The 17,257-nt window shown below is 25.1% G+C and overlaps 1 protein-coding gene across 1 annotated transcript in view; it reads right to left on the bottom strand.

Moving 5' to 3' along the window:
* The window catches only part of LOC129618849 (relaxin receptor 1), a 100,833-nt gene that overhangs the window by 33,674 nt on the left and 49,902 nt on the right, over positions 1-17,257 (bottom strand). The window contains exon 2 of the mRNA XM_055533874.1: positions 12,314-12,783. Within this exon, the coding sequence (XP_055389849.1) occupies positions 12,314-12,383 (70 nt within the window). The 5' untranslated portion in view covers positions 12,384-12,783. The remainder of the gene's footprint in view (positions 1-12,313; positions 12,784-17,257) is intronic.

The following is a 17,257-nucleotide window of genomic DNA, read 5'->3' as shown; positions in this document are numbered from 1 at the left end:
ATTTAAAAATTTTGTAATAATTATGAAAAATTTATGTAATAATTTATGTAAAAATGTATAAAGTAAATTAATAATACGATTACATAAGAGCATAAATCTTGAACCTTCAAATGACATGATTTGTCATGTAAATTTATTATGACGCTTTAATGCTCAATATTTTTCACAAATAAAAAGTATAATCAAAGAAAACAATACTTCCACATATTACATGGGATAACTGCATTTATGTTTAATATATTAAACTAACATAACATAACATATACCACGAATTTATTGTGAATGAATGATAACAGTATACAATGATGATGATGACAGAGGATACAGTATAAAAAAAAAGTTGAAATGATTACAACACTTTATGCTTAAAATTTTTTATTAATAAAACAAACAAAATATATTTAATGTGGACACATGATACCAACAACTTAAATCTGCATGAATAATTATTCATAATTAATTACAACGCTTTATTTTTTTTTGTTTATATGAAAAACAAAGTTAGGTCAAACCAATGGTTTGTAATGTAGCACTTTTCCATTGAACAAGTGAAAATAGTACTTTTAAAAACAATCTTACGATGTACTACATTAATTATTAAAATTACTTCCATTCATATACCAACAAAATTCCGAAAATTGCATACGTTTCGGATGAGCAATGTAGGTATTTAATCTTTGAAATAAACCGAAAAAAATTGAAAAAGGCGTAAACATAATGTTCGAATACAAGGATTATTCGATTGGTTTAAAAAAAATAATTATATTTTTTAATGGCATAATATTTACTGTTAGCTTTCTGCATTTATAGAAGTTCGGAAAAGTTTACTTTTTCGGAAATATAAGGTGCCAAAATTCAAATTTTAGAAATTTAAAAGACGATAATTTGAGAGGAGGTGAAAAGTCTAAAAACTGGTACCATTTTAGACTCCTACAACTTACTTAAGGTTTAGATTTTAGAAGAAAAATGTTATCAAAAATTTGAAAAAAATCCAACTTAGACAACGGTCAAATATAACGGCCATTGTCTGTTTTTAAAGTTCAAGTGTGGCACAGAATGAAACTAATAAGCACTTTTCTTCAAAATTTTTTTTGGAAAAGCACTAAAAAGGAAAATTTATTTATTTTTATTATTTTAATTAATAATATACAAAAAATATTAAATACATAATTCTGCTTTAACTCTTTTATTTATATGTGTTGTAATTTTTATATACAAAATTAAAGGTGTCTGACTATAGCTGATAATCTTGATAAAATATAATTTACAAAAAAACGTCTGTCAAATAGGCAAAATCAAGTACTGAAAAGTGTGAACAACTGCTTAATTACATTTATAGATATGCAACTATATGTTTCACATAAATTAAACCCTTCATTATGGTATTTAAATATAAAAACTTTAAAATTACGTTCACTAGAACTTTATAGATCTAAAATTTAGTTGTGATCAATACTGGAATGTAAAAACATTATGGGGGTCATTTAAGCAAGCACATCACTTAAATGAAATTAGAATGTTGTATAATGAATTTCTCTTAAATTAAAAACTATAATAAAATTAATTTCAGACAAAAAATAAAAAAATTTTTTTGCTAATCTTAATGTTTGTGAGCAAATTGTCATTTCTTATAAATTAATGGTCAATTTGCATTAAAAGTCAAATCATTAATAAACTATAATAATAAAAACATAATATTTTTAAAAATTAAGAAGTGAACACAAAAAGTAAGGTGGTTGATGCAATATCGTCCAGGTATTAATTGCTCGTAGCAGATGAAGCACAAAAAGCCAATGTATAATCAAACAAATTACATTCTAACAACCTGCAGCCCAACTTAAGAGCTGCTAACTTTAAGGTAATGGCAGATTTCATCGTCACCTGATTGTTACACAGAAAAAATACAATAAAGCAACGTATTTTAAAAGTCGCACTTTAAGTTCTAAAAGTTTCTTGAACACATCACTGAAATTTTATTACAATATGTCAAAGAAACTTCTCTGCTTTTCATAATAATAATACAAGTATTATTATGAAAAGCAGAGAATAATTTAAACTAGACAAAATAATTTTATTCAATTAATTTTTTAATTCTAGTTTTGCATTCAAAGTAAAGCTCTTTTTTAAACAAAAAAAATTTTAATTCATCAAAATAAATTTATAAAATTCAAGAAGAGTTTTCTATGTACAAATTATATTAATATTTTCCATTTCCCTTATGTATATAACCAATTAACACTCAAACAAGATATGTTTACGGGTTAAATTTAAAATTTAATTTAATATTGATGCATCGTACTAGAACTAGATTTATAAAAAGCAACACAACATAACATTTCATGTAAAGCGACCGTTCTAGTGCATTTGTTATACTTTCGACATAAGCACACAAAAAAAAATTTTACAAGTAACACTAACACTTTTTTTTTCGTTTCTATTTTTTTATTGCTTTAATTTTTCCTTACTTATTTTATTTATTTTTAAAATTAAATTATTAATTATCATCAGAAATACATGATAAGTGATGTGTAAAAAAAGTAAAAGAAAAAAAAAGTGAAAAATCATGACAAGAATGTTGATAATAAATTTATTATCAAAACACGAAAGCATATTCAACCACCCCGCGTTTATATAACCTCGAAATTTCCTCCTACTACGTGTATAAGAAATGTTTATTAGATATATGAAAAACAAATAAATATAGAAAGCATAAAATCACTTCAAATCTTATATTTTTGTGTACATAGTTTTGAAATTTAATTTATCGTACGAAATAGAAGATAATTTCAAAGTGTAAAAAAACTTATAGCGCCGCAATTTATATAGACATGTATGTACAATTGTATATTTTATATTTTATATAGAGGGTGAACTAAAAGGTAAACAGTATCAAAATATTAGATTTTGTAGGTATTTCTAATAAATGTCCAATTTCTAAAAAAAAAATTTAATGGTATTTTTACAAATCTGAGAAATCTAACTTTATTATTAACTAAATACATTAATGAAGATCATGGTTGTTAAACTAACAATTATTAAAATTAATTTTAAAATTTAATACAAAATTTAATACAGAATTTTTTAATACATTTTTCAATTCGCTTTTCAATAACACCTCGCTTATCACGAAAATCAAATTTATTTTTATAGAAAAACCAAGGATTATTTGGTCACTATAAAACTAATATTTAAAATAATTAAAAAATAACCCATAGAAGCCTAAAAATTCTTAGGATTGCTAGAACGTAGATTAAATAAATAAATAAATATATTAAATAGTGCATCAATTTCTTAGAGTTAATTCTTTGACTTTACAAAGTTCTTAAATCTTACAGTCCTAATGTGTTTATAAAACCAACACCCTATATATGAAATTAAAATTATTTTGTATGTCTTATAACGTAGAATGTGTTTATTTAGCAAACAAAAAATCAATCATATTTAATTGAATTTCATGTTTTGCTATTATTTATTAAATTTTTATTCTATTTCCCCAGTTTCTTTACAATTTGATGACTATATAGAGATCAAATATAGAAATGCAAGTATATGTCTACATATATGATTTTTAATATTTAATTCAATATATTTTTAAAATATTGTAGACTTTAAATTTCATATTTAATATTTTCTTTTCCAACATATTTGATTTGTAGATTTTAATTCAGATGCTAACTGAATTACTTAAACCTATATAAATGAGCAATTTTACAATTTAGTTTTTATTTAAATTACCCATAAATAAATAATACTTGAAACAGTTGTATTTTCATACTCCTTGGGCATACTTTATTGAGATTGTTTTCGAATGTGTATTCAATACAGCAAATCAAATTAAATTGTACACATATTTACACTTTACACGTAGTTCATATGTTTGGATAAATTTAGACTGTTTCTATTTTTGACAACTGACTATTTTCTATAATTTTATGAATGAAAAACTTCCTGAATATTTAAATAAAACGTCATATGAGCGAGTTTTATACATCGTAATTCTTATTTTTAAATACATTTAATATGTATGTAAAATGAAATGTCTACTTGACAAACAAATAACGCACTCATAGCAATTGTAATTACATTTATTCTGACTTAACTTCTTTCTTTTTAGTAAATAATCAAATTAAAAGTAAAAATAAATTTTTTTTATTTGCAAATTGATGTTTCTGAAAATACTGCGTGCGAAATTTTTTACATCATTATCAACCAATGTACATGAGCATAAAATATTGAATAGAACAACAACATATATGTAAAATATTTTCTAAATTCTTGTATATTTGAACATCTTATGTTTCAGATCACGAAATATCATTGACAAGTAACATGCATTATCAATAATCTTAATGTTATAAATTATATTAAAAAAATATGTACCAGATTCAGAGACTACATGACGTTTTTTCTTTGTAGCCTACAGAAATAACATTTAAAGATTATTACCATTTAGGATTATTGATTCATTTTAAATGTTATTCAGAAGAACACAAATCGAATACATATTCTGGTAAAGCTTATTGTTTTTGTAATCAAAAAAATAAACCTACATTACTTCTGCATTTATTTAAAAATGTTATAGAAGATAAGAATAAATTCGAATAAAACCAACAGGTTGTAAAGTAGCACGTTTCCCTTGAAAAAATAAAAGCCTTATTTTAAAAACAATCCTATATATTTAAAATTACTCTGATTAATTGGAAAAATAGGACTCGAAAAATGAAATTCTACCAATTGTGTGGTCCAATTACTTACAACCGAAAGAAAAGAAAAAGTATTTCTAAACTATAAACCAGTTATAATTTTGCTTGGATTTCTAGAAGCTTTCAATTTTAGATTCCCACAGTTCACCAATATAATGCGCGCAAATATAATGCCAAAAATGACATTTTTCGGACTTCGCGTAATCAATACTACTAGAAAGGGAAGCGGAAGTGGATAAAAGTTTTCGTCTAGAAAAATAAAACTCACACAGAGATCTATTATATAGGTAAATTTTAGTTTTCTGTTTGAAGGGTAAACAGACTCGTCCGGTTTTTTTCCAATCTTGATTAAAACATGCTTACAAAAAAAAAACAAAATTTAATTTAATGTGAAAACAAATTTTTACCAGTAAAATAATTTTATTTGAATTCCACCAAAAGTTTATGACGTAAATTTATCTCAAATCTCAAAATTTAGGTCATTATACAAATAAAATATTTCTATTTGTAAATACTTATCTATTTATTTAAAAAATGTTTTTTCTCAACTAAGCAATCAAAGAAACATATAAAAATGGCGTCGGTGTTGATTTACTGTTAAGTAAAATTGCATCTAAGAAAAAAGTATAGCTACTACTACTACTATAAACCAAAATTTAAAATTAAATTTAAATTTTTTCAATCATTATTTTTATAATTCTTCATAATAAAATTAAATAAAAACAATCATCTTGTTTACTTTAAAAATAAAATGCATGAACAATTTCTATAAACCGCCCTTATATACTATGTTATTCTATCAACAAAAAGTATAACACGACGCGTAGGTATAATTATGTGCGGCGTTCAAAAATACACAACTTTTAAAATTTAAATTTAAGTCCTCATTATCTTTCTCATATTTGAAGTAATTTAAACGTAAGTAATTTTTTATGTAAACGAATTTTATGAATTACAATCCAACTCTTATTAATAACATAAAATTTCCATTATAGCAGTGGGAGAAATGTATATTTAAAGCATTTATTTCTAAAGCGAAAATATATGATATTTTTACATGTTGCTACAAAATTATACACACATTTAATAATTAAAATTATTAATTAAAATTTTCACTTTTATTTTTATAATAATAAACAGTACCCCGATAATGTTTGCATTTATTGTGATAAAAATTTGCATTTTATGCAGAATATTAACATTAATTACAACAATTGTAGGCTTAAACACCATTTTAGTTTTGGACAAAAAAGACCAACTATGTATTTTATTAATAAACCAAAGCATTTTTTATTGCATATCGTCAGGATGAGAACGAAAATTAAATGTAATGTCAATATAATGATTGTTTTAAAGGACTATTAAAAAGAATCATTACATTGATATGAAATATAATTTAAGATTAATAGTTTTTTTATTACTATGATTAGAATTTATTGGCAGTTTTCTGTTTTAATAAAAATTTCAGAATAGCTTTACAATTTCGGCAAAATAAATAATAAAGTAACGGAAAGTAACGGATTGAAATATTGAATATTTTCTAATTTTCAGAAGCGGGAACTTAGGCCAAGGAGGTTCAATAGAAATGTTACAAATTCTCTCCGAAATGCCATATAATATATCACATACTAATACCATAAAATATTATATCCATCACTCCATCAAGTTAAAATTATTTTCCGAAACATTCCAATCATATCGTCATTTTCGTTCATATCATACATTTAAACCTCAATCGATCAGAAAAATTTGTTCTGCTCCAAAAAATGACAAAATGAGGAACACCTAAAACATTTTTTAAAAAACCTGTTCATAAGTATAAAACATTTTCGAAAAAAAAAATATTTCTCAAACAATTATATAGTAAATTTTTTGTTTCCATTCAAATTAAATATTTCGTGCAGAAATTTCTTGAAAGAAAGTCATCCCCGAACATCTACACTTTATTCATATATATATAAAATATACATGGTGAAAAAGGACTATAAATCATTATTTTTCAATATTTATTTTTAATTTTATTTTAAGTTCGTGTAGAATAGCATATGCATGTATATAACATACATATTATATACGTATATATGTACGTAATAACACACACAATGAAGTGTACTAAAAATTTAAAAAGATTTTCCAAGAAAACTTCTGGTTATTTCAAATAAATTTAGAATTGTATACTAAATGTTTTCTTGTTTAGGGCTTAAATTTAAAGACATTATAAAATAACAGGCATAACAGGAAGATGATAAAAGAATTTGCAAACTCACATTATTTTGAATCCTTTTTTGCCTTCAAAATATTTAAAATTCAAATTGTCAAAGCTGACATCAATTTATAGCACGTGTTTTATTTAAATTAAATAAATTGATACCCAGCAGTTGTATGCCAAAATACTTATCAACATATACATATCTGAATTTACTTGTGTTCCCTACATTTTCACTTACGTACAATATATTGGCAATTAATTTCATTGTACAAGTTGATTTTAACTTTTATTTTCAACATTCTTATTTTCTGGTATTCAGATATCTTCCTAAAATTTGTTTGATATCTCATGTAAAATTGAATTATTTGCCGTCATAAAAATATTTTCACATAAATTTTATTGTACATGCTTTCATAAGCTTTTACAGGCCATATATGTTTATGCATATTACGTATATGAAGATATTTATTTATATATACATCGTCTCAAGGTTATGTAAAAGGAAAAATATAAAACAAGGTAAAGGATCAATTTATACTACAATCATTAATCAAAAAATCAAAATAATATCTTATTAATTTTATTCTGGGAGCAGTTAATTATTTACCTACGCATACTTTTGGGCGTACGTAATAGTTATGATAGTGGAGCATGAAAAATTAAAAATAAACAAATGTCGTAGCAACGCTTTAAAATAATATCAAGTCAAATAAAATCAATAATTTTTAAAGTAGCGCAATTCTCATCTACAATTCATGTTGTTAGACAAGAGGAAAAAAAATCATACTTCGTAGAAGACTATGAAAAACTATAGAATTCTTCTTGGAAGGTTATGGAATTTAGTTAGTCTTCTTCCTCTTTAGGGAAAGGAAACCAATTTCCTAGAAGTGAATAGCTTAAACTTTAAGAATTAAATAAAAAAACGAGATACAAATTTTTTACTACGGTATTACTAGTTTTCCAGGTTTAATTTATATAATTTTGGATTTAAATTACAAAATCACAAAATTTGTTGCAGGAACAAGAATATGCTATTCAAATGCTTTTACAAAAGTAAGGAGCGATTTTTAACTTCAAGTGACTAAACCATCAAAATATGGCTTTTGTGTAAATATTTCTTTAATCAATGGACAGATGGAAGGACAATTCGAGTGAATTTAATGTATGTAAATTTGCCTCTTAACTTTTTGTCTCTTAAAAACTTAGAGAACTGGTGATGTGTAGTCAAAATCAATTAACATTTTATTTGATGATTGATTATTTTAATTATAAATTTGAATGTGTGAATGTGAATGTTGTTATAAAGGTAATACATATTAAACTTTCAGCGTATAAAATACAATGTCACGATAGAAATGCGTGAATATTTTTTTCATTGACATTCTACCTCAATAAACTACTACTGAAAAGGTTTCCATTTAAAAGTAATTCCAAATGCACTTTATTTATTACACAAGCATGAATTTTTATGGTTCTATGCCAATTTCAAATTTTAAACCAATTGACATGTGTACATAAATTTATTTTTATGAATGATTTTTACAACTTGCTTTTATATTCTTATGGACATTTTGATCCCAATGAATTAATTAAACATTTATAGATAAGATTGGGTCATTGTCTTCTTGTTAATTTAGTTAAAGTTAAATTGGCACGTACAATTTATTTTTATGTATTCCTTGTAGATGTACATGTATTTTCATCTTAACCTTGTTAAATTAAATGGCATGTGATAAAAGGTTGTAAAAAATCACTAAATTATATTAAAGATAGTTAGTGTAACATTCAAGATGTTGAACAAAAATTAGATTTGTAATTAATTACAAAGTTAAAGTTTAATTATAACAATTTGCTATGAAATGAGAGAAGCAAATAATATTGTAAGGAGCTTTACTTTATCCTATTTACACTTATCCACACCTAAATATTGAGTTTGTTGTATCTTTTTATTTTGGCCACCGCTTAATTATTTCATTTTCTCTTTCCTTTAAATTAGCCAAAATACTTCTATATAAGGGTTTTTGCATTATACAAGATAAATCTTATTCTTATTGACATACCAGTTGTCCGTCTTTGACCTTTCATTGTTTGTACGTTAAGTAAAATAATAATCTTAAGGAAATTTATTTTTCTTCTACATAATAAAATAAAAAGTAAAAGAAATTAGGAATTGAATAAGTAAGGAGTAATTTCAAATTTTTTTTTTTATTTATGTGCAGATCGAAAGTTATAATTGTTGTACATAGTTTTCATATCTTTTTCTATTTACATTAGAAAAATTTAATTATAAAATTAATTGAAGTTGCTAGAGCTCGTAATTTAAGAAATACACATTTATATTTGTATAAAAGTTTGGCGTGGATAAAAGACTGAATTTTCAAACTCAGAATTTAATTTTTAGAGTATCTTTCGGTATTTCAGATTTTTTAAAATCTCGTGGGCGGAGTTTTCAAAAAATTTTCTCGTAGAAAAATTCCAAAATTTTTTTATTTGTTTTAGACTCTTCAAAAAAGCTCGTTTTTATAAAGTCGAAATGAATTTTTAATTTCTATAGTTGAAGGCATATTTGAAATCTAATCATGAAATTGTAGTTTCAGCAAAAAGTGAGAAACTACGATAATTATTTAATGTGAAGTGTACACACCCTAAATTTTCCTGCATAATTTATGATGAAGTATGGGATGACGGCACGTAACTTACTCCGACCATTTTTCTAATCACTTCGTTGTTTTTATTTTATTTCAAACATTTGTTGTAGCACGTAAGTATTGTATCGAGTATATGTAGCACTTTTTCAAAATATTTTTGAAAATAAATGCTTACTAGTTTCATACTCTATATTTTTTCAAATTTATGATATAGTTTTTCTTTTAAACGGCAATTTGTAGGAATCTGAAATTTAGCAGTTTTTAGACAAAAATAAATAATTTATCTAAATATATTAATAACTATAGCACCCTAGAGTTTAGTGTCGCCTTTCCAAAACTGTTTGTTTAAAGCAGTTTTGGAAAGATCTTTTTCGAACGAAAGTTATTAGCAAAAATCTTAGGTATATATTAAAGTTCGTCCAATTTTCTTAAAATGCTTTTAGCATAAAAAAAGTTCCAATTAGATACTATGTACTCTACAAAAATTTACTGAATTTTGGCTCTCTACTCGATCCTATACTTCAAATCATCATAGATATCAATTTTCGTTTGAAACTTTTCATATATTTCGATATCTTGGAACAAAATTTACAATTTTTATACAAAAGCACCTTGATTCTCTCACATCTTTTCTGCCAGTACAATAAACGTACTACAATTTCCTACAGAACTTCAAATCAATACTTTTATCAAATGTAGTTACGCATTCTTTTATGCGCCATAATAATTATATTCTATTGAGCAAAAACATTAAAATAATTAAATTTTTAATTTCATATACTTAAAAACAAAAGAGAATGTGCTCTTGGTGTTAATGTCACTTAATAACAATTTATGTGTGTAATAAATGCCTTAAACCAACACTTCAATATTCTTTCAATGTTCAGAAACACAATCAAGTTTAATAAATTTTTCATTTTTTTTTTTCGCTTTTAATAATTTTATATTTAAATAATTAAAATCCTACATTAAACATACATATACATGCACATAATGAAATTCCGTCAACCAAAATTACCTAAATTTCTAATCATTTACGATTTTATCAACAAAATATTGGTACATTTTCAGTACATGTAACCGCTCTATATCAACAAATTATTGATACATATAACTGAATATAAATGCAGTTATATTTCTATAATATTTTACGTAAATTACTCAACTACATACATTTATACATGTGTTCACAGTTATCATATTTTTTAACAAATTAGAAACATTATTCAAAGCACATAACAGAAATTTTCCAAAAAACCGTAGAATAATATAGAAAACATACAGCTACAATTATACATACATATAATATATGTAGATATTAAACAATATGTTGATATCGTTCATATATAGATTTGATAAGAATGTTTTTTATTTGCCGGAAAAATGCCTTGTAAATATAGACGGTATTGGTATACACAAATATATAAAATATCACGTAAAGATAAAAAATTATGGTTCCTTCTCCCCCAAAATGTTGTATTACAATCAAGAGACTTTTCTCAAATGTGTCTATTATATACATACATATACATTTTTTAATAGCATCTATTTTACTCGAATAAGAATTATTTCTTTGAATTTTGATTATCATATATAAATAACACATAGACAACATAGTGTTTGTTTTAATAATGATAAGAGAGATTTAAGAAATTATTCGTATTTTTGTTTGTTAAACAAATAAATTTCATATTTTTTGGTTTGTTGTTTTTTAATTTTTAATCCAAGACTTTGAAGTTTTTATTTCAAAAGCATTACATTTTTAATTTACCGCCGTATGTACCATAAAAATATCCAGTACACAAGAATAACACCTACAATTAGTAATTTTTATTGTTCTACTTAAATATATTAATATACAAATTGTTACTGAATATAATACATATACTATTTAAATATTAATTTAAAGATAATTTGGGTTACTTATGTCTTAAAAATTTGTAAAATTTTCTTAAAATAAATTTTGGTTAGCAATTATGCTTATATAATATTTTTTATTAGAATACTAAATAAGGAAGTTTGCAAACAATGGAAAATTTTGGTAACAATTTACCACTATCACTAAAACCCAAAAATTTTGTTTTGTTTTGAATATTTTACTAAAACTCAAAATGTCAACTGTTAACTCGAAAGATGATGGAATTTTTTATTTAAGAAAATAGCCAAATATATCTTGTTTACAACACTATAAAAAATATCTGTGATTAGTTGCAAAGGAAATTCGCTTAATTTTTCTATTGAAAAAATAATTTTAAAAGTAAATATTTGACAATTTTTTCACAATTCGCAAAAAATTGTAGAAAAGCAATGTCCAAATTTAAGTTTCAATAAATAGTTTCGCAAGAAAATAACAAAAACCTCAAATTAATCATTATGAAGTTTACTTAATTAATAATTTAAAATTAAAAATTACATAAAATAATAGCCATCAAGCAACAAATTTATTTCTATTATAAATAAGAGCTTAACAACTTGATTCATGGTGATGGAAAAATCATAAAAAAAAAATTTGTAATGAATCGCAAACAAAACGTATTTCCTATTAAGCGAAGTTTTACTAAATAAAAAATTACGAAGGTTTGTCAACAATTTGATTTGATTTTCATTAAAAGCTGAAAAAATTTTCGTGAAATTTTTATATAATTAAAAATGGTAAAAACTATTAATCAGAATTCTTAAGGGAATTAAAGATAAAATTTAATTTAATTTTTTAAAAATGAAAAATTATTTTCCATTTAATTTTCATTACTTACCGAAATTGTTTATTAACACTACTAAAAATGTACCGGAATTCCATAGAAATTTCAATTTTTTTGAAGACATGATTTATGAAATTTTCTCCCTGCTCTTTATCTTTGGCTTTTTCCTTTTATAATTCCTTTTTTTTCGTTGTTGTAATTTATCAATGTCTTAAAAATATAACGCTGTTTTTTTCGCTCTTCAACATAAAACTTATTTAAAAAAAAATGTCTGTTAAAAACTTAAAGTTTGAGGATCCTTTTAATAATAAGACCACGCGAGAGAAATTTATTTATTTTTATTGTGCTTTGATGTCTCTTCAGCATGATTACCTGCTAGCAACATCTCTCCTTCTTACTTTATTATTCCAAACGCAATTCGAAAAAGAACGTCTCATTTAATAGGTCAATGTAAAATAATATTGCTTTCATAATATTTTATGATATTTTTGTTGAGAAGAAATTTTCATTCACCCATATAAATTCTGAAAATGAAATAAAATTCATTTATTAATTAATATTCACATGTTATTTAAACAAATATATTTTATTATGAAATAATTTGATTCACAAATTTAAAATGCCTAATGTTTTAATTAACAATTTCATGAATGTTTAAAATAAAAGTAATCACAAAATTTTAGAACCTTGAAATTTATTGATATTATTAAAATTGTGTGAGGAAATATTATTTAGAAAAATAAAAATTTAAATCAAATTTTCTTTTTTATTAATTTGAAAGCATATGCTTGGGTATTCCAATTTCGAAACTACTTTAAAGTAATGAGAAAAAACTAAATTTTTACAAACACATACTCCAAATACTTTTAAATGCTACCGAGAGTATGTACTTCCTATCCTTACATTTCTTTTAATTAAACTTATTAAGTACTTCTTTTAATACAGCTTTCGATATGAAACAAATTGTAGTCAAAATAATTACATTTTTGGTAGTTCAATTCAAAATTAAAAAAAAAATAAAATACTTCAATCAGCATAGATCACAAAAAATGAACAAATCGTTAGGTTATTTGAAACGAAACCCATTTGACGCGTTAAAAAGCAAAATGTTCCAACTCCAAAATTGACATTTCGAATCAAATAAAGTTTCAGTAAAATTTGTTTTGTAGGACCAATTTGCAGAGTATTTAATTCAAATTTACTAATTAAAAAAAAAATAAATGTGACTGCATTTGCAATACTTTGCACTAAAAATGTTGAATAGACCTGCAAATCATTTCAAAAAATTCATAATTTAAATTTCTTAAAAAAAGAGCTGTTGATATGATAATTACCGACCGTATTGTGTAAACAATAGGTAGGTTATGTGATGGCAACAAATTTTGCATATTGAGTTTTCGGTGGGAATGCACTTCTCCATAGTAGGGAAGTGTAAATAAACTATTTTTAGCAACCTGTCGGTCTGTCGGTCTATCGGTCTGTCGGTCTGTCGGTCTGTCCGTCTGTCGGTCTGTGTGTGCACGCGTGTATCTCAAGTTCGGCTGAACCGATTTTGATGAAATTTTATATGTAAGTTTGTTTCCACCATGGCACGGATCGATCAACTTTTGGTATATATCAGGCCTCGGGAACTGCACTTTTTAGCGGGCCTGTTTTACATTTTTGAACATTTTGAAGAAAGTATTCAACCGATTTACTTGAAATTTTATATATAAGCTTAGCTCGACCGTCCGCAAAAATTCGTATGTTTTGGAAGAAATCAGACACCGGCAACTAGACGTTTACTACGGGCCAAATATACATTTTTGTGTATATAAAGAGAAATAATCAACCGATTTCATTGAAATTTGATATATGAACTCCTCGTATTAAAACAATGAACATATAAATTTTTTGGAAAGATCAGGGCTCGAAAACGGATTTGCGGGCCGATTTTACATTTTTCACCATTTTGAAGAAAGTATTCAACCGATTTACTTGAAATTTCATATATAAGCTTTTCTCGATCATACGCAAAAATTCCTAACTTTTGGAAGAAATCAGGCACCAGTAACTGGGCGTTTACTACGGGCCAAATATACATTTTTGTGTATATAAAGAGAAATAATCAACCGATTTCATTGAAATTTAATATATAAATTCCTCATATTAAAGCAATGAACATATAACTTTTTTGGAAAGATCAGGGCTCGAGAACTGATTTGCGGGCCGATTTTACATTTTTCACCATATCCACAGAACAAATTGATGGAATTTCTTGAAATTTGATATTTGAGTTCTGGTTGTTACCCAAACTAACTGGCGAGCATTTCAGGGAATTCGGGTGGCACAAAGCGAAACACTACTAAGAGCCAAATTTACATTTTTCTAAGTATGTTAACTATAAGCTTACTAATGTCCTAAAAATTGGAAAGAAGTATTTAACAGACATTTTTATAATATTCTGTAACACTTTCATTTAACTAGACAATACACAATGCGGTCGGTTATGTGCTGACCACATCAGATTTTTTTTCTTTCATTTTTCAATTTTAGAAGCAAAGGACAACTGAAACTTTGTTTGTATGTTATTTTTATCGACTATCGCAACCGAAAATTTATGAGATGAAGCCACATTTTTTTTGAGCGTATAATATATGTAGGAGATTAACCATTTAGCAAACGGATTATTTCTATAAATTAAAAAATATTACTAGAATTACGTTTCTCCAAGCATGTAGGTACATGTATATGCATGTATACATGTATGTACATGTATACAATAATCGAAAATAAAGATTAATATTACATTTTTTGAAATTTTTTTGTATAACAGTACCATTGTACTTCATTTCAAAATTTGTTCCCCATAAACACTCTCTCTTTAAGCCTTGATCTTTAAGTTTCATGTTTTTTCTCTCTTATTAATCTCTTTCTTTGAGAGTTTATCTCTCTTGGAAGGAATGAAATGAAATATAATGTTTTTAAAAAATGTTTTTTCGAAACTTTTACACGATGTTGTATAATAAGTCGTTGCCAATAAACCAAACATTGGCTTTTGCTGAAGAGCATATATACGAAAAATTCAGGAAGAACTATACTATACTCGTACCGGTTGTTCTTCATATAATCGACTACTTGTGTTTGTTGGTTATACGCAGGGCTGTCGTTAAATTTTTTTAATGGAGAGCACATATATTCAAAAAAGGGAGCAATTTTCAAAAAAAAAAAATGGAGCCAATTCCTTTATTTCATAAAAAAACAATCTACAATGCTTCAAATTTTCTTACTGTAAGTTTAAAGAAGATCACAACTTGGTTCCCAGCTTTTCGCATCAATATTTTAATATAATTCTTTTGAATTTAAAATGCTGCTTACCATTTCAACATAGTTTAAATCTAATTAATAGAAGAAAATAGCCGCATTACAATGCACTCAAGTGAAGGCGCTTTGAATAAATTTTCCAAGTTGTCAAAAATAGGCTCGGTCAACTTTCATTAAAATGTCGAAATTGCAATATAATCGTCTATTGAAAAAATTCTCTACAAACATATTTCATCTGCTGACGTTCACGTTATGAACTTTTTTTTTTTTAAGAATAATTATCAATATTGTTTTTGGGCCTGACTGAGGAAAAAACAAAATCGGAGCCAAAATGCAAATATATTTTGGAGCAGGGGACACAAATTTTCAAGTCGGAGCAAAACGACAGCCCTAATTATACGAGATAACTATAAATTTACTTATAGTTGCTTTGGATTTTTCGATTTTTTGTTTACATTAATTTTCAAATAAAAATTTATTATGGAACTCAAAAATTCATACGAAGTTATGTGTTATTTAAAAGATTATTTACTCTTAAAATATTGTAGATAACTTTCAAAATTAATAAATCTCAGTAAATTGTCTTTATAAATATACAAAAAAATTAAAATAATTATTTTATACATAAGTCAAGCTAACATCTTAATATGCTAAATAAATTCAAAATTTAATATGACTAAATTCGTAAAATAAAATTCTCAAAGCAAGAAATTTTTCATTTAAATAATTTTTAATCAACTTTTCACGTTTACATTGAATGCACTCCTGCGGCTAAAATACTTTAAACAGATTATTTTAAACAAAAACATTTGTACATAATTTTTGTTCAAAAAATAAACACCATTATTAAAAATTATGGAAAGTTATGCATAATAATTTGTTAAAAATTGCAATGTTTATAAAATTTCTTACAAAAATTATAAATAATCTAAATACTTTTAAAACTTTACAGTATAACAAAATATGTGGAAGTACCTGAAATAATAAAATCTTTTTAAAATAAAATAATCATTTTTATGTTTTGTTTTGGCAAGTTTCTAAATTAATTATTAGCAAACTTTGGAATCAAAATAATTATTGTAGTTTGTAAAGATAGTGTTGAAGTTTTGAAAACTTCTTATAATTATAAACCATGCACAAATGCAGCTTTTATTAATTAGTCGCGATTCAATTCGAAGATCATACTGAATTCGCTTTACCATACATAACTCCATACATAAGAAATAATGGTCTGAGATGTACACCATTATTTCTTAGTTTCAACACTAATTGAGCTAAATTCACCAAATTTTCACAAATTATTTATTATAATAAATGCAAGGATTTTGTTTAAATTAGTTGATTGTGGTACTGGTTCGGGTACCTGCCATACTACTTCCAAATTTATGTGGCTATATCTCAGAAACTATAACAGCTGTGGTATTGAAATTTCGCTAATGTGCTTGATAAAAGTCATTAATCGTTGAAATTGCTTGGTTCCTTCTTGTAGCTGGGGTCCGCTTGTAGATCGGACTGGGTGTCAAATTTCAAGGGCTTCCGAGTTCTGTGATTTTAAAGAATTTTCACAAAATTTTTATTTAAGCCCCAACTTTTCATTATATTTGATTTTTACTTATTTTAAGCGCTGTAATTATCAACTGTCATTAATTTTGGATGACGAGAGTCACTCAAAAAACAGTTGACATTTTTAAGAAC

The sequence above is a fragment of the Condylostylus longicornis genome, unplaced genomic scaffold, assembly GCF_029603195.1.
Source record: "Condylostylus longicornis isolate FDR11 unplaced genomic scaffold, ASM2960319v2 ptg000001l, whole genome shotgun sequence".
Classification (NCBI taxonomy): Eukaryota; Metazoa; Arthropoda; class Insecta; order Diptera; family Dolichopodidae; genus Condylostylus; species Condylostylus longicornis.
Note: the sequence above shows the minus strand (reverse complement) of the source record. Positions and strands in the feature narration are given on the sequence as shown.